Source organism: Microcaecilia unicolor, chromosome 14 (genome assembly GCF_901765095.1).
Source record: "Microcaecilia unicolor chromosome 14, aMicUni1.1, whole genome shotgun sequence".
NCBI lineage: Eukaryota > Metazoa > Chordata > Amphibia > Gymnophiona > Siphonopidae > Microcaecilia > Microcaecilia unicolor.
The window spans coordinates 31,216,663-31,234,641 of NC_044044.1; the positions used below are offsets into that span (position 1 = coordinate 31,216,663).

Genomic DNA, 17,979 nt, shown 5'->3' on the forward strand with positions numbered 1-17,979 from the left:
TGAAACACACAGACAGCCAGGAAGAACACATAAAAAAAAAAGTTACAGAGCAGCTGCAGTAAGGCCCAGAACACACAGGCCAGGCCGCACATCTGTGCAGTGACGTGGAGGTACACACCCCCCACCCACCCTGGCACACACATTCCTCAGGGTACTGGGCTAAAGGTCAGAAGGCTGGATGTGTATTCTGACACGTCCTCTAACTGCTCTGAACAGGACCAACAAAGTCAAACCAGGATATGTGGGTGAGATGGAATTCACTTGCTAAACCAGCCTATCCAGCATCGAGAGTAATAACTGCAAAACTTACCCAGTGCCCTGAAACTGCCCAAGAACTGTTACCAAGGGCAAATACACCTTCGATTGCCTCCCCTCCCCTCCCCTCAACAGTTTCTGTATCTCTGGTTATTGCCTCTGCCTTTCCCCTCCTGCCCCTCTCTCTACCTAGCCTTCACCCAGTTTCTCACATGTCCCCCCCCCTCCAGCCTCTCCCCCAGATTCTCTCATGCCCCCTCCCCAGCTTCTCCCCCAGATTCATGCCCCCTCTCCAGCCTCTCCCCAGATTCTTTTATATCCCCCAGCCTCTCCCCAGATTCTTTTACGTCCCCCCAGCCTCTCCCCCAAATTCTGCTATGCCCTGCTTCCCCAGCCTCTCCCCTAGATTCTCTCCCCTTCCCCCACTTTTATCTCTACAGCAGGGCTCCTTTTCTCCTTCCTCAGCGTCCCTTGTCTTCCTCTGCGCCCGGCTGTGCAGATACTTGAGCTGCGGCGGTGCAGGAAGTTGGGTTCCACAGTTTTGAGTCCTGCGAGACTGCCTCAGTTTCCTGCACCATGGAGGCTCAAGTATCTAAAGAGCCTGGTTGTGCAGGGGGAGACAAGGAGCCCTTCTGCAAAGGTAAAAGCGGGGGGGGGGGGGGGGGGGGAATCCCGTTAGGTCAGGTCGGCTTTACAAAAAATAAGGCTGCGGGTTGGGTCAGTGTTTAAAAAATCGGGCCGCATTAAAATGCACGGCCTGCATTAAACTATTAACATGTTAATAGCATTATTAACGCATTACTTGCCCACCCCTATAAAATACAGGTGAAAATTGAGGCACACTGACATGTACCTCTCAATTCCTACTTCTACAACCTGTCCAAAATAGTGCTACATGTGTCTTCATTTTAAGTTACTCTCTGGTTACTGCCCTTGCTTTTTCCTCCTCCTCATCCGCACCCCCCCCCCCCCCCCGCTCCTAATTTCTGTTTCCCCTCAGCAGTTCTTATATCTACAGATTCTGCCCCTGCCTTTCTCCTGCCTGGCCCTCCCTCCCCCAGCAATGATTTTATCTCTAGTCCTTGCCTCTGGTTTGAACATTAGCACTTTCTGGAATCAATATAATCTGAACTTTACTCTTTACCTTTCTTCTCAGTAAATTCCCTTTAGACTTGTTTTTCTATTTTTCTGATTGCCTTTCACTCTCCTTACCTCCACTCAGCTTCTCTTCACCTTCCCTCTTTGTCACGTCCACTTGGAAAGCCCACTTGTATATTTCCTAAACAGAAAGATTGGAAGCTCAATCAATCTATACTTTCCAATTACCGTCCAATTTCTCAGTTACCATTTCTTTAAAAAAAATCTTGGAACACTTGGTTTTACAACAACTCACTGACTATTTAGACAAGACTAATGCATTACATCCCCATCAAACCGGTTTTAGGAAAACACATAGAGCACTGAAACAGCCCTGCTTGGACTAACTACTATATACATCACTATCTTGACTAGGGTAAGATAGTCATTCTTCTTTCTCTTGATTTACCATCCGCCTTTGACTTGGTTGATCATTCTACACTACTTCACAGACTTACCGATTTAGACATTTCTGGCGTGGTCTACCATTGTTTTTTTAACTTCTCAACAAATCAAACCTACTCTGTTTATTGGCACAATTCATCCTCCCCTCAGTATAAAGTTCAGTGTGGTGTCCCACAAGATTCCCTTTTAGCTCCTGTTCAGTATCTACATAGCTCTACTTCTGTCCTCATCTCTTCGACTATATCAACCAGTGAGGCATCTGAGATCAAAATATAAGCTGTTATTAGATTCATAATAATTTTGACAGATCAATTTTGCAGACTCTCGGGTGAGAATCTTTTCAGTTTTAAGATCAAAGCTATGGAATCCACTTCCATATGAGTTACGAGCAGTTTCTGTCTTTCATTGTTTCGCACAAGCCTGAAATCTTAGTTTAAACACGTGTTTTCTAACTGGGAGTACAAGAATTGAAGTTTTCTCATAGACAATTGTAAGTTTTAATGTTTTATTGTTGTATTGTTTTGTAACCCACTTAGACTTTTAGATAATGCAGGATATAAATCTGTAAAAGAACAAAATGTTTACTTCCCCTCAGTGGCGTAGCCAAGGGTGGGCTTGGGCTCAGGCCCACCCAGTACCAGCATAGCTATAATGTGGCTGGCAGGGATCCCTAAGCCCCACCAGCTGAAAACTCAAAAACAACTGTCCCTCCTGCATACCTTGTAAATAGCAGATCTTCGCCTGCAGTGAGTAGTGACTGATGCATAGTGCTCGGACCGGCCCCATAGCCTTCGCTCTGATGTATTCCCGCCTATGCGGAAACAGGAAGTTGCATCAGAGGGAAGGGTATGGAGCCAACATCAGCAGTGCTTATTAGTTACTGCCCGTTGCCGGTGAAAATCTGCCTTTTAAAAGGTATTCAGGAGAGGGAGGATATTTGAGAGACCATACGGCATGCAGGTGAGAGGAGAGACCACATCATCTGTGGGATGAGGCGGGGTTCTTCTGCCCACCCATCTTGGGCCCAGGCCCACCCAAGCTTTGGTGTCTGGCTACGCCCCCTGCTTCCCCTTATCTGAAAAAGTCTTGTTTGTATATTAATACCTGTCATATCTGCTCTACCCCTTCTCTCCCCCACAGTATACAAATTTAGGCCCTCTAATCTCTTCTCATTTGTCTTCTGATGGAGATCTCTTCTTACCATTTCACTCACGTTCCTCTAAACCAACTGTAGCCTCTTTATGTCTTAGTAAGACATAAAGTAAGGTCAGCAGAAGGCAGGAAAGAGTGCAGTACCTGCCCCGAAGAAGCCACTAGACCACCAGGGTTCATTACAGAAGGCTCGGGGAGGGTGCCATGAGGCTGGGAGGAGAGGTGAGCCCCCCGAATCCATGGACAAATGGGCTGACTGGGGAATAAAACACCTGGACCCCCAACAATCCCTTCAAAAGGAAGACATGTCCAGGGAAATGTAGACGTACGGAACCCTAGGCATTATCACGTAGGAAAGGCCCACAAGCATGTCTCTACTGCATGCAAATCTCTCTTATGAATATTCATTGTGGATTTCCTGAAAACCCAACTGGCTGTGGTGCCTCCGTCCAGGACCAACTTTGGTAACCACTGTTTTAGGCCTTCTTATTCTTCTAGGGACCCGAGATTTAAAAAATTTACAGCATAAATGGAATATAAGCGGGGAGTGTGTGTATTCTCGTCTTTCTCCTCCCTCTTTTCATTTCCACCTTCTCTGTACTTCCTGCTGCTATCGTATCTGTTTGTTGAATTTGACTCATTAGATACCCAACTAAGAAATGCTCATACTTGGCAACGTACAATAGAAGTTGATAAGAATACATTTACAATAAATAATGTTCTGCTTCTCACTAGATTGCAGGATAAATTCATCATTAACCTGATTTAATGAGTTGATGCACAAGTTCTATACATCATTTATTTTCTACCAGTTTGCTATGAATGATTTATTTTCAGTGGGGAGGGGGGGGGGGGTCAATACGCAAAGATAGCAACAGACCTGCTTTTAGATGTGATAATTTATGTATTTATTTATAACATTTGTATCCCACATTTTCCCACCTATTTGCAGGCTCAGTGTGGCTTACATAGTTCCGTAAGTGGTGATTACCAGTTCCGGATAGGAGAAATACATAGTTGAGGTAGAGGGACAGATTAAGTTAGGTTACAGGAGGAAAGTTCGTCTTATGATAAGAGCTGAAGGTAATAGGTTAAACTTCATTCATGACAAAAATTAACTTGAACAATTAGGAACATTAAACAACAAATCAAGATAATTTAGCAAAAAAACCAGTTAAGATATAAAGAATACATGTTGTATTGATACGTTTTATTAATTTGCATTTAGGATGAATTGTTATTGTATGCTTTCTTAAATAAATGCCACTATCTTCTCCTACATGAGCACGCAGCTATGGAATGCATTACCCACAGACCTAAAAACAATTGAGGAAATAACTTTCGCAAATCTCTGAAAACATATCTCTTCAACAAAGCCTACAAAGAGAACCCATGGCCCCAACAATCCACCTCACCAACCCATCCAGTTATGAAAGTCCACCTTCTAAACTTACCCGCCCAATCACTTCCTTCTTCTTCCCCTTACTTAATCTCTACATATTACTAATTGTATCTGATTTCCTGGAATGACAATATCATAACTAAACTATGTAAGCCACATTGAGCCTGCAAATAGGTGGGAAAATGTGGGATATAAATGCAATAAATAATAAATAAATAAATAAGTTTTCAATAGTTTACGGAAGTTCACTATGTCATGTGTTATTTTTATGGATTTTGGTAATTCATTCCAAATTTGCGTGCATATGTAAAGGAGTGTGGTAGCTGTGTTAGTCCACTCTTAAGGTTATCAATAGAAATCAAACAAAATAAAACATGGGATCTTTCACTTGCTCATCTTCCAATGTGGTATATATCATTCAGTGTAAAAAATGTAGCGAAGGATGCTATATTGGAGAAACAGGCCAGATGCTTAAGACAAGATTCAATTTGCATAGACATCACATGAACAATACAGCCAGTAGGGCCCCCACACACTGTACCAGTGACTTCACAGTGAGAATCCTGAAAGGTAACTTTAAAACCATACAAGAACGTAAGACCTTTGAAGTCAGAATGATTGAATATTTTAACACCCAACAGAAAGGAATTAACAAGGATCTGGGGTTCCTAGCCCATTATAAACCATAAAGCTGTATTCTCTGTTGATCACCCCAACCCTCACCTATCCACACCCATCCTGTTAGAATATCAATGATATGCTTTGATGTCCCCATGCATACCTCCGACCCACCCCCATCCTCCCACCCTGTCAGACTGTCATAGTAATGCTTGAATGTTTTCACTTATATACACTGTCAGCTAGCACATTTGCTTATTTCCGATCTGAGGAAGAAGGGCAACCTTCGAAAGCTAATCAAGAAATGTATTAAATTATGTCCAATAAAAAAGGTATCATCTTATTTTCTTTTCCATGTTTTATTTTGTTTGATTTCTATTGATAACCTTTAACACGGCTACCACACCTCTCTACATGTAGAACCCCAAAGAATAGCAAGATTCCAGAATGCTAAAGAGTGACAAGATTCCATGCAGAATCTCAAAGAGTAGCAACGTTCCATGTAGAACCCGATCTGGAAGAAGGGCAACCTTCGAAAGCTAATCAAGAAATGTATTAAGTTATGTCCAATAAAAAAGGTATCATCTTATTTTCTTTTCCATGTTTTATTTTGTTTGATTTCGATTGATAACCGTGCATATGTAGAAGCTGGATGCATATGTTAATTTATATTTCAGTCCCTTACAGTTTGGATAGTGGAGATTCAGGAATGTAGGTGATGAGCTAGATCTGACATAGACCCTGGAGCTTCACCTTGTATAATAAATTAATATTATTGTTCCACTCCTAAACTGTAGCTGCCTCTCGTCCTAATGCAGTTCAAGTTCAACCACCTGTGTGCTAAAGGCAGAGACACACAACCAAGAATTGTTTTTTTTCTAGAAAAAGATGTCAAAGGCCACTGTTTACACAATGTGGCCTCAAGTGTTGCTGGCCCTTTAAACCGAATGACGTCAGAGTTCCTAGTACTAACAGCAGCCGCCCTCAGACTGAAGGGCAAGGTTTAACGGCTTAGTTCGTCCGTTCCCATGCCAACAAGTTCATGGCCAATCAGATGCCGCTCGGAGGTTGGCACGCTCCTCCGCCCCCTTTCTCGGCTTTTTCCACCAGGCAACAGGGGCGGGACAGTCGGGACGCCAATAAAATTGCCTTTTTCCCCTTCTCCGCGTCACTTCTTTATTTTTCTCCGTGTGGAAAGACAGCCTTCCTGCCCAATAACAGCCCTCTGCGCGATTCATTATCTTCCACCCTCCCAATCAGCGAGGGGAAAAGGTATGGAACGTCCCGCCCATCTGGGTCTCGTGACCGGCGCGCAAAGCGGCGCAGGAGGCCGGAAGAGGAAGCAGTCGCTGGCTTGTAAACAACAAGTAGTTGTGGTTGACATAAGCCTCCTAGGGTTGACAAGGAGGAGAGTGGTGGGGGGGGGGGGGGTGGCGCTTCGAATTAGTCAGTTGTCAGGCGCAGCTTGTGCTGTCCGCCCCGGGATTGGTCGGTTCTCCAGGTTAAGGTGTAGCGCGGTGTTTTCTCTATAGGCTTTCCCGGCGCAATGTCTCACTTCCCAGCGCGCGGCTAGGGTTCTCTGATGCTGATTGGTCAATGCAACTTCTCGGTCTCCCTGAATTCTAATTGGTGGCCGGGGTTAGCTGCTTTCTCCGGTATTTGCGCTCTGATTGGCTCCTGCGATTCATCAGTCTCGATCAATAGTTGTCCTGATTTCTGTTCTGAATGCTGATTGGTCTGTGAGGCTTTCTCTGTATAGGAGCCTTGAATTATGATTGGTCATTGGGGGTTGACTATTTTTTTTTTTTTTTTTGCCATTTGAGGTCTGATTTGACCCTGTAGTGTGGGATCAGTCTAGATTTGTGAAAGTTTTGGTTTTGCTCTGATCTGTGAACTCTTATTGGTTGGTGTGATTGATTTACCTCCCTGGCATCAAAGATCTGAGTGGTTGGGCTAATCCATGGTCTGTGAGTACTGATTGGTGGCTGAGAATTGCCTTGGGTGGATCTTTAGGGCAATAACTGGAGGTGATTGTAGTGGTGGGTTGATCTCCAGAGCTGTGATTGGAGGTTCCTGTATTGGGGGGGGGGGGGTGGATCTCCAGGATTGTGATTGGGGAAACTGGGGATTGTACATTTGCAGTTACTGCAGTAGGGATTTGTGGTTGGAGCTTAGCACAGTGGGTTGATGCCAGGGCTATAATGCAGCGCATGGATCTCTAGGGCTGTGATTGTTGTAGTGGGTGGATCTCTAGTTCCTTGAATGAGCAGTTCCTTGCCAGTGACCGGTGGATCAGGCTGGTGATTGTCAGTGCTAATAGCCTTGCATTTAGAGATGGAATATGGGATCCCGCAATAGTAGCAGTGCAGGTGGCAGCAGTGGCGGCAGTGGGGGTGAGTCTCAGGAGGACCGGGGTGCAGGTCGCCGGGGGGAGGAGGAGGATGAGGAGGAGAACGTGGATCTGGCCCAGGTACTGGCATACCTCCTGCGCAGGTAATTAAGGAGTGTACCCACTGCTTTCTCCCACAATGCAGGGACATGGGGCAGACAAAGGGAGTGTTCAACCTATGGCACTGCCAGTTGTTGATCAGATGCCTTATCTGCTGTCAGCAGAATATCCTACAATATGGCTGGGTAGAAAAATGGGGAGGGGATTAGTGGTGTTTTATATCAGATTTTATATACTGTGCATAAGGCATATAAAAAGCCTGATTTAGGACAGCAGCAGAGTGATTTGACATCTCTTACACAATGAGAGGTGTTCCTTATCGTTTCTGCTAGGTCCTCTTGATTGCACAGATAGGTTGGGGCACCAAGATCCTCTGGACTGGAGTGCCATGTTCTTAGACTCTGTAGTTAGTGGATTAGATTGTGGCAGGCAGTGTGTCCCTATCACTGTCCCACACAGAGTCTCGCACTCACACAAACTGTGTCTCAGCGCTGCATGTGGAGGTTATGACTCTATGCTCTCTCTGCAGGGGCCAGGTGAGGCTGGTTCAGGGAGGAGGGGCTGCCAGCCTGCAACTGGCTCAGGCTTTCTCGGACTCAGATGATGACAATGAAAGTGCCTGGGAGGGCTGCCTGGGGGATCGCTACACCCCATCAGGTACGTCCTGAGGGGGAAGGGAGCAGGGAGGTTACCTTGGGATGGTTGTGGGTATGCTCCCCCTCCCCATCCTACTCCTGGCTGTGTCTCGAAAGAGAGGAACACAGAGGAAGCTGCACAAGGGACACTAAGACTCCCACCCAATTATGTCCCAGAGAACATCCCTCGGGGTCTGATCTGCTGGACTGGTGTAAGAAGAGTGCATCCCCTTGCTCTCTGTGACATTGGGTGACAGATCTTCCTCTCTCTCTGGTAGACCATGTGCCGTATGTTGCAGAACAGGGAGTGCTGACTCCTCAGCAGGGTCAGATTGGGTAGGTGAGTAGATGATGGCTTGCTGATTAACCATCCCAATCCTTTCTCCACAGTGGACACTACTCCAGATACAGCTGGACTGGATCACAATGAGATTAAGACGCAGATCCTGCTTGCTGCAGGAAAACTGGGGTCCAGCACAGACTGCAGTATCCCCCGTCTCCTGTTACAGGTCCCTCTATTCTCACTAACTCTGGCATGCTGCATTTCACTCACTCTGCATGTTCCTACCTCTCTCCTTTCTTCTGGGTCTCAATGTCTGTCCCTTTCAGAGATAGTCACCTTCTATCTCCCTGCCCGCTCCAATTCAGGAAACGTTTTGGCCTGACAGTTTCTACATACAAACAAGGAACAATTTTGTTCCACCTAAGCGCAAAGTATGCAATTTTGAAAGCATAAATTATGTGACTAACTTCCTTTGTGAAAATTGATCACACATACAGAGGACTCACGGACTTAATCCTGCTTGTGTATAGGAATGAAAATCTAGTAGTCTGAGTGCTCTTTCACAATCTTGTCCTAAACTTTCCCCTGGAAACAGAAAAATGTAGACAGATAAAGATCATATGGCCTATCCAGTCTACTACTACTACTTATCATTTCTATAGCGCTACTAGACGTACACGGCGCTGTACACTGGACATAAAGAGACAGTCCCTGCTTGACAGAGCTTACAATCTAATTAGGACAGACAAACAGGACAAATAAGAGATAAATGAATTACTAAGGTGAGAATGATAAAACGTGGGTACTGAACAAGTGAGTAAGGGTTGGAGTTAAAAGCAGCATCAAAAAGGTGGGCTTTTAGCCTGTATTTGAAGATGGCCAGAGATGGAGCTTGACGTACCAGCTCAGAAGTCTCTTCCAGGCATATGGTGCAACAAGATAAAAGGAACTGAGTCTGGAGTTAGTGGTAGAGGAGAAAGGTGCAGATAAGAGAGATTTACCCAGTGAACGGAGTTCCCGGGGAGGAGTGTAGGGAGAGATGAGAGTGGAGAGGTACTGAGGAGCTGCAGAGTGAATGCACTTGTAAGTCAATAAGGGGAGTTTGAACTGTACGCAGGAACGGATAGGGAGCCAGTGAAGTGACTTGAGGAGAGGGCTAATATGAGCATAGTGACTCTGGCAGAATATAAGTCGTGCAGCAGAATTTTGAACAGATTGAAGGGGAGAGAGATGGCTAAGTGGGAGACCTATGAGAAGCAAGTTGCAATAGTTAGCAGTCTGCTGAATATGTGTAGAGAAGGAGAGAGAGGAGTCGAAGATGACCCCAGGGTTACGAGCTGATGAGACAGGGAGGATGAGAGTGTTATCCACAGAGATAGAGAATGGGGGAAAAGGAGAGGTAAGTTTAGGGGTTAAGATAAGAAGCTCAGTCTTTGCCATGTTTATTTTCAGATGACGGTGAGACATTCAGGCAGCAATTTCAGACAGGCAGGCTGATACTTTGGCCTGGATTCCTGCTGAGATTTCTAGTGTGGAGAGGTAGATCTGGAGTCTTCATGGGATGAGATCAGAGCACCAAGGGAAGAAGTATAGATGGAGAAAAAAAGAGGTCCATCCATGCCATCTACTCCTTTCGAAATCCTATGTACTTGTCCCAAGCTCTCTTGAATTCAGATACTGTTTTCGTCTCCACCACTTCCCCCTTGAGGTTGTTCCACAAATTCATCTCCCTTTCCATGAAGATCTTGTCGGTCTTCTCGATTTAATTACTCATTGAATGTAATAAAATTAGTTATAAATGTTTTTACGATAGTTCTTGTAGTTATTTTTCTGGAATTCAATGCTAATTCAATTCTGTAGTATTAAAGAGTATTTTCAGTTTAGACGAACTTTGAAAACCTTTGTATCTGATAAGTATTTTGATCTATAAAAAAATTCTAAACTGTGATTGAATTTATTGTAACCCACTATGATTCCTGTTGGAAATTTGCACAATATAAAAACTAGGAATGGAATGGAAGTATTGTTAATAAAATAATTATGAGACCTCGTCAATAATCAGAAAGACACTGGGATTAGGTGAATATGAGAAATTAGCTCTCAAAGGAGTTTATTGATTACTCACCAAAAGCAGGATTATATCAGCCATTTAATTTCAGTATTTCCTCAGGTTACTTCTGAGTCTCCCTTTTCACCTTCATCATATGCTCCCTTGTTCCAGAGCTGCTTTTCAACTGAGACTCCTCTCCTGTGCATTTATGCCACATAGGCATTTAAATATCTCTGTCATATACGTATTGAGATCTTTAAGTCTGTCCCCATACATTTTATGATGAAGACCACTGAGCATTTTAGTAGCCGCCCTCTGGACCGACTCCATCCTGTTTATATCTTTTTGAAGGTGAGGTCTCCAGAATTGTACACAATATTCTAAATGAGGTCTCACCGGAGTCCAGTTATAGAAGTACATATATTATGGAAACTTTTACTTGGATTGGGTGAGGACAGGTTTTGATGACCCCTGCTGTTAAGTGGACTCTGACTTCTCTGCAAAGGCCTTTTAGGTCTGTGAGTTTTCTTTCTCTTGACCTCTCCCACTTGGGTTGCTTGCCTTGGTGAGATCTTCAAGCAAACAGTTTAAACTGGTTTTCCTGGGTAAATGCATGTAAGCCGCATTGAGCCTGCCATGAGTGGGAAAGCGCGGGGTACAAATGTAAGAAAAAAAATGACTTTGTAATTTATCCTTAAACAGATTATAAAGGAAAGAATTACAAAAGCAAGAAGAGAAATGCCAAAGAAAATTCCTGGTTTCTGGCGCTGGACCCAGATTGTCACTTTTCATGTTGGATCCCACAGATTTTGCTGCTCCGGCTGCTGTTTCTCCTCTTCAGAATTATTTATTTATTTCATTTATATCCCGCCGATCACCTTTCAAATATTACATACATAAATAAAATGCACACAGATTCACATAGCAACATCTCATAAAATCCTGTACAAATAATTGTTTTCAACTGCTTAAAATCGGATATTGATGTCATCATATGGAGAGAGCCAATCAATTTGTTCCATAAACATGGACCTGCAAAGGACAAAAACGCTATTGAAAATATGTACATAATGTATTTTTTGCTACTGATGATTGCAACAGCTGCCGAGTCCCTGAAGATTTCGGGGAACGACCTGGTTCATACATTTGTCAAAATTTGTCCACAGTTTTTTTTTTTCTGCTCATTCTTTTCTGGGAAGTCTTTGAGTTTTCTTTCTTTGCTGTTTGGGAAATGTGCATCTCTTCTCTCTTTGGATTTGGCACAGTACAAGAGGAAATGCATTTCTGCTTTGATTTTCTGGTGTTTTATATGTCTCTCCCTCTGTTTCATGAGCTTTAAGCGTGGCACTTTTGCATGGATTTGGATTGGGGGGGGGAGGGGTTTTGCAGGACACTGAGCTGCACTTTCATGCTCTCCTTGTTTGACTTTTCAGAGAGAGAAAGGCCGCTGCCGGAATGACAGCTTCTCTCCAGGGGAATGCTCCCGCATGGTATCTCAGTAGGTATCTTGTTCTTAGCATAAGAGATACAGGAGGAGAGAGTGGCTGCTTCAGCACAGTCCTTGATTGGTTGTGAGCTTGTTTTTTCATCAGGAAAAGGGTGCTAGGTATATCAAGGGCCAGGGGTTTGGGTGTTCAGGAGAGGTCTTGGGGTATGAGGCCTGCAGATGGTACACGTGAGGGAGAGTAGTGTGACCAGTAGGCCCCTTCCAAGAAACACCAGGCGACGAACAACATGTGCTGAACAAACTTTATTCTTCTAATACCCGACATGGTACCATGTTTCAGCTAAGTGCCTGCTTCAGGGGTCTTAGTAGAATGGATAAAGATATACTCCAAAATCTGCTAAAGATGTGTTGAAGTATGTATGCTTCAAAATGTAGCACTTGCTGTCTTTAAAGAGACGGAAAGTGTGATCAAGGAACAAACGCAGTGTGGGCGATCACTGCAAAAGTTGAAAAACATTAGTTTAGCACATAGTTCGTCTCCTGGTCACACTACTCTCCCTCACGTGTATCCTCATACGTAGCGGACCTAGGTCTTCCGCTCTTGCGGCTTTCCTTCCCCGCCTGCAGGTGTTGGTCATGGTGAGTGAGTGAGTGGGAAGTTTGTCTGCTTGGGGTGGGGTCTTCCTCTTAGTGTAAGAGGTTGTGTTATGAATAATTCCTGCTCTTGGTCTTTCACAGTTTCCTGCCCAATTACCTGGGTTACACAGACTCCTATGCACAGAAAGCTTTCTGTGGCGTCTATTCCCAGGATGGACATATCTTCATGTCTGCATGTCAAGGTAACTTGATGCCCTGATCCCTACGGCCCTGCTGGGTGCTTCGTTCCCTATATTCTCTTCTTTCCCAACACAGGGGCTTGCCTTTCTTTTTATTTTCCCATTTTCGGTCTTCTACAGACCAGAACATCCGCCTCTATGACTGCCACTCTGGGAGATTTAAGAAATTTAAGATGGTGAAGGCACGTGACGTGGGCTGGAGTGTCCTTGATGTGGCTTTCACACCCGATGGAAGTCAATTCCTGTATTCCAGCTGGTCTGACTACAGTGAGTAAGCAGGTCAACCTGGGCCTAGGTGTGATGGCGTGAACACAGGCTGTGCCAGCTGTGTGTGTGAGGGATAGAGCGTGCATGAGCTGCCTCGGACCTTCCTTTTGCACTGAGTCATGGGTGTTCTGTAACAGTCATCGTGTGGTAGATGCCATAGTGGATATTCCTGCAGTTTGCAGAGTTTCATCCGTATTTGACTAGGCAGAAGACCAGACCTGCTTGTGATGCTCAAAGTGTTGCCCTTCCTGTCATGTTGTCCCTCTGTCTGCATCGGTGCACTTCTCTTCCTTCAGTTCCGCGCAGCTTGTAATCTCCCCCATCTGTGTATGTCTCTTTCTCCTGAGTCTCTAACCTCCCCCATCTCATTCTGTTCCTTTTCTCATAGTTCACATTTGCAATATCTATGGGGACACTGATACGCACACAGCGTTGGATTTAAGGTTGGTGGTCTTTACGGCGACCCTCTGTACCTGCTGCGCTGTGTAGTAGGTGAGATGCGCCTTGTCCTTGCAGCGTCTCCCCCCCCCCCCCTGCTTTGCTGGATTGGTGATGCTGGCTTAATGCAGCTTGGTGTGTGTATATTTGTGTGTCTGGATGTCTCTTTACGTCATGTCCTGTGTTGACATGTTTCTTGCCTCCACCTGGCACACCGGTACCGACCCCTGCATTCCCTAACTCTCTCTGTGCAGTCCCTGTATGTCAGTTTGTGTTACCTGACAGATTTCCTGTTCTGTGACTGTCTTTAGCACTGATCCTCCTTTTCTGTCTTTCTGCACAGTCCCTCTAATCGCAGGTTTGCCGTCTTCTCCATTACAGTCTCTTCAGACAGCCGGGAAATACTTGGAGGGTAAGAATCAATGGTGTGATCTTTGCGGTGAATGGGGTAGGGGTAAGGGCAGAGGAAGACGTACTATCCACGGGGTTGAGAATCTCTGTAATTGGTGTTCTGGCTCTTATTCTTCAATCTCCTTTCTGTGGTCTCCAAAGATTTGTTGTGAAAACTTTTTTTTTTTCCTACCTTCTTCTGTTTTGCTAGGAGAGGGAGTGGGGGGGGGATGTGTATGTGATGAGAGAGATTCCTGTATGGTTTTGGGTGTTTGCTCATCATGGAGCCCCTCTCCATGCTTCTTTCTCTCTCTCCGTTTCTAGTGCCAACGATGGCTGTCTGTATGTCTTTGACCGGGAGCAGAACACACGGACACTGAGGGTAAGCTGTCTGTTTTTTTTACATAAGAACATAAACATTGTCATACTGGGACAAGACCAAAGGTTCATCAAGGCCAGTATCCTGTTTCCAACAGTGGCCAATCCAGGTCAAAAGTACCTGGCAAAATCCCAAGAGAGTAAAACAGATTTTATGCTGCTTATCCTAGAAATAAGCAGTGGATTTTCCCAAGTCCATCTTAATAATGGCTTATGGACTTTTCTTTTAGCAAATTATCCAAACCTTTTTTAAACCCTACTTTTACCACATTTTCTGGCAACATATTCCAGAGTTTAATTACCCTTTGAGTGAAGAAATATTTTCTCCGATTCATTTTAAATTTGCTACTTAGTATTTGTTTTAAATTTACTACTTAGTAGTTTCATTGCATGCCCCCTAATTCTGGTATTTTTGGAAAGAGTAAACAAGCAAATCCATTAGGTAGCTTCCCACTATTGCAGAACCTGTGGGATAGTAAGTCCATCAACCAGCAGGTGGAGATAGAGAACTGAAAACTGTTTAAGACCTGTGAGTAGTTATTTTCCTGAAACTCCCCAGGTGCTACCCAGGTAGTAACAAAGTGTTTAGATATTTTTAATATAGATCCTTATTCAGTTACCTGTTATTGCTTGTGGTTTTTCAGCCTATTTTATACCATTCACTGTTCTATTTATCTGATAATAAACCCATTAGTTTATTAGCTCTGTTGTCCTGGACTGACTGAGAATCCTGCTGGTTTGTATTTTGTGTCTCTGGGTGCTTTCTGGAAACTGTGGGACCCCCGAGAGTGTGGCCCCAGTGCCCTTAGAAATCACTGGGGAATAACTTGAGAGAGGGAGACTCGCCCAAAGGCAAGCGGGACCAAATCGGTGGGAGGAAGGTGCTAGTGTAGATCACATGCCCAGGTGCAGGCGAGCCTGAGCAGTTTGAGGGACAGCCTCCACCCCTCCCTTTTGCTTTCGGTGGTATTCAAACTTAACTTTTCTTCCTGTGGCACTGACTTTATCTGTCTCGCTAGATTGATGCCCATGAGGACGATGTAAACGCTGTAGCATTTGCTGATGCCAGCTCCAACATCTTCTTCTCTGGAGGGGATGATGCGCTCTGTAAGGTATGGGACCGTCGCACGTTGCGGGAAGACAACCCCCAGACTGTGGGGGTGCTGGCCGGCCATCAGGACGGAGTTACCTTCATCGATAGCAAGGTGAGGACGGAACTAGGGCTCAGTGAGCAACCGATTCTCTTGTTCAACCAGGACAAATGTCCAGAAACTCTCTCTTTCTGTCAAAGAGCATGTGTCATTCTCTTTGTGATTGCCCCTCTCTGGTATATATCCCTGACTCTCTTCCTTGATTGGCCCCCCTATGTGTCTTGTCTGTTGAACAGAATGATGCTCGATATCTAATCTCCAACTCCAAAGACCAGACAATTAAGCTCTGGGACATCCGTCGCTTCTCCAGCCAGGAAGCGCTGGAAGCATCCCGCAGGGCCGTGACGCAGCAGAACTGGGACTACCGCTGGCAGCAGGTACCTAAAAGAGGTGAGAGGAGCTCATTCCTGGCCCACCTGCCACACTGGGAAGATCTCTTCTGTCCTCTCGCTGCCTTAACCCTCCGTTTCTCCTTCTGTTTCTCTCCCCCAGCTCTGAGGAAACAGTCGCTCCCTGGAGACAGCTCTCTCATGACTTACAGAGGTCACGGTGTACTTCACACCCTCATCCGCTGCCGCTTCTCTCCAGCCTTCAGCACCGGCCAGCAATACATCTACACTGGTTGCTGCTCCGGCAAAGTCATAGGTGAGTCACCGCAGGGCTGGCAAAACATCTGAATGGGCTAGTGTTCCGGCAAGATCATGGAAACCACCCTGGATGATGACAGCTGGAAACTGCATGCTAAATTACATTAAACGGGCAAGTTACCATCATGCTGGTAGAATCTTTACACCAGGTCACAGTGGCAAAAACATCTTTACCTGCTCCTACACATGACCTTGCCAGAGCAGGTCACGGCTGTGCTGGTAAAACATCTATACCAGTCATTGCAGGTCAGGGAAGGTTATACTTAAGTCAGGATTGTAGAAAAGTTCCAGAAGGGGGCTTGTGCCACCTTAAGGACTGACTGATGTTTATTTATTCATGTAATAATTTTGTTTATTGCATTTTCCAAAAAGTTAACAAATTACGATATTTGACTGATCAATTTATTGAAATATCACCTTTCGAGGCCAAGAGTTCACTTCATCCTTTGTAGTGCATGGACAGGTCACTGTCAACTCATTGGTGAGGGGTTCACTAGTAACTCTTGCTTCAAAGTAGTTCCTCTCACAAGATCTTCAAACAAAAATTAAAATCCTGTACTTTACTAAGTCATTCCCTCCAGGCTAAAGGGTTTGTTATGTATATTCCTGATACTATTTTAATTATTTTGGTCCTGTCTCTGTCCCTCATCCTTTCCCCCTTTCTATGTCCCATCTGTCTAGTTGCCCCTTTTTAACCCTTGTCTCTCTCCTTACCGTATCTGATTAAATCATTGTAACCTAGGTTTCCCAGCTTATCATCTCTTGTTTTTTTCACCCCCTTTCAAATAATTCTTTTATCCTTCCTTTATATTTTTAAATCTGTAAACCGCCTAGATATATATTAACAATTGGCGGTATATCAAATAAAGTGAACCATGAACCGTAAGGAGAATTTGTGCCAGGGATGTGGGAGCAAATTGTGTGGGAAAAAATGTCTTTCCCCTTTCCTTAGCGTCCACATCAGACCAGCCCAAAACTTGTGGATTGTGTAGTGATGGGTATAATCCATATGTTTTTGACTGGTCTGGTAGGACAAAAGGAAAAAATATTATCAGATAAGACATAAGTTCTTCTTCCTTACCATCTATATCAGACCAGTTCAGAGAATGTGGGTTCTGTCCATCAAGTCACAACTCATAGGTGTTTGGACTGGTCTGATGTGACTAAAGGAAAGAAAGTTAGCAGGTATGACCTAATTTTTCCTTTTTTTGGTACCTACCAGTATATGACCTGCTCACTGGAAAGATCGTGAAAAAACTGACCAATCACAAAGCCTGTGTCCGTGACGTAAGCTGGCACCCTTACGAAGAGAAGATCGTCAGCAGCTCTGTAAGTGACTTGGAATGAACTGGGATGGGGAGGGAGAGAAGAGGAGGAGAAGCACGATATTCCCAAACGTAATCTTTTTTTTTTCCCTCCTTCACTGGCAGTGGGACGGATTCCTGCGGCTTTGGGAGTACCGGCAGGCAGAGTACTATGAAGATGACCTCCGTGACCCTGCTCCTGGAGAAGCCCGTGCCACTCGTGCCACAAGAACTGACACCTCTTCCTCTTCATGAGCTGCCTCATTGCCAGTTTTAAGGACTGCCGTGGCAAAGACTTGATGATTCTGGACATTACGCTTTATTATGGGGTTTTTTTTTTTTGACAGGAGGGTTGTTATATTTAGCTTTTCTGCACAATAGACAAAGTTGATTCTGTATCTAGGACTCTGCCTATCCGAGGCGCAGCAACAGATGGAAGGACGCAATGCTGTGGTGATAAGCTTGCGAGGATGTCTGTACAGAATAAATTTCTGAGTGTGAATCATGTGAACTTCATCTTAGAAGCACCTTTGTGTGGGATGGTGATGGCGGCGGTGGGTCTGAGGGGCCTCTTTATAAAGAGAAACTTAAAAACGTTACAGCAGATAAAGATCACACGACCCATCTGGTCTATACATTCACCCCCAGTGCTCAGCTCTACAATCCCTTCCTCTCTCGCAGAGATCCTGTGTGCTTTTCCCCGTGCTTTCCTGGATTCAGATACAGTCTTCATCT

At 44.8% G+C, this 17,979-nt stretch overlaps 1 protein-coding gene across 2 annotated transcripts; it reads left to right on the forward strand.

Annotated features, from left to right (window-relative positions):
• Positions 1-6,286: 6,286 nt before the first annotated feature.
• On the forward strand, positions 6,287-17,755 carry DCAF11 (DDB1 and CUL4 associated factor 11). 2 transcript variants are annotated; one of them, XM_030186393.1, is made up of 14 exons: positions 6,287-7,462; positions 7,948-8,075; positions 8,444-8,562; positions 11,820-11,884; positions 12,572-12,672; positions 12,790-12,936; positions 13,325-13,379; positions 13,718-13,786; positions 14,089-14,146; positions 15,162-15,347; positions 15,530-15,683; positions 15,786-15,938; positions 17,163-17,269; positions 17,371-17,755. In XM_030186393.1, the coding sequence occupies exons 1-14, from the start codon at positions 7,311-7,313 to the stop codon at positions 17,497-17,499; spliced, it is 1,623 nt and encodes a 540-aa protein (XP_030042253.1). In that variant the 5' UTR covers positions 6,287-7,310; the 3' UTR covers positions 17,500-17,755. The 2 variants fall into 2 exon arrangements, with proteins under 2 accessions (XP_030042253.1, XP_030042254.1); XM_030186394.1 differs by lacking the exon at positions 7,948-8,075 and having other exon boundaries at positions 7,316-7,462.
• Positions 17,756-17,979: the final 224 nt, after the last annotated feature.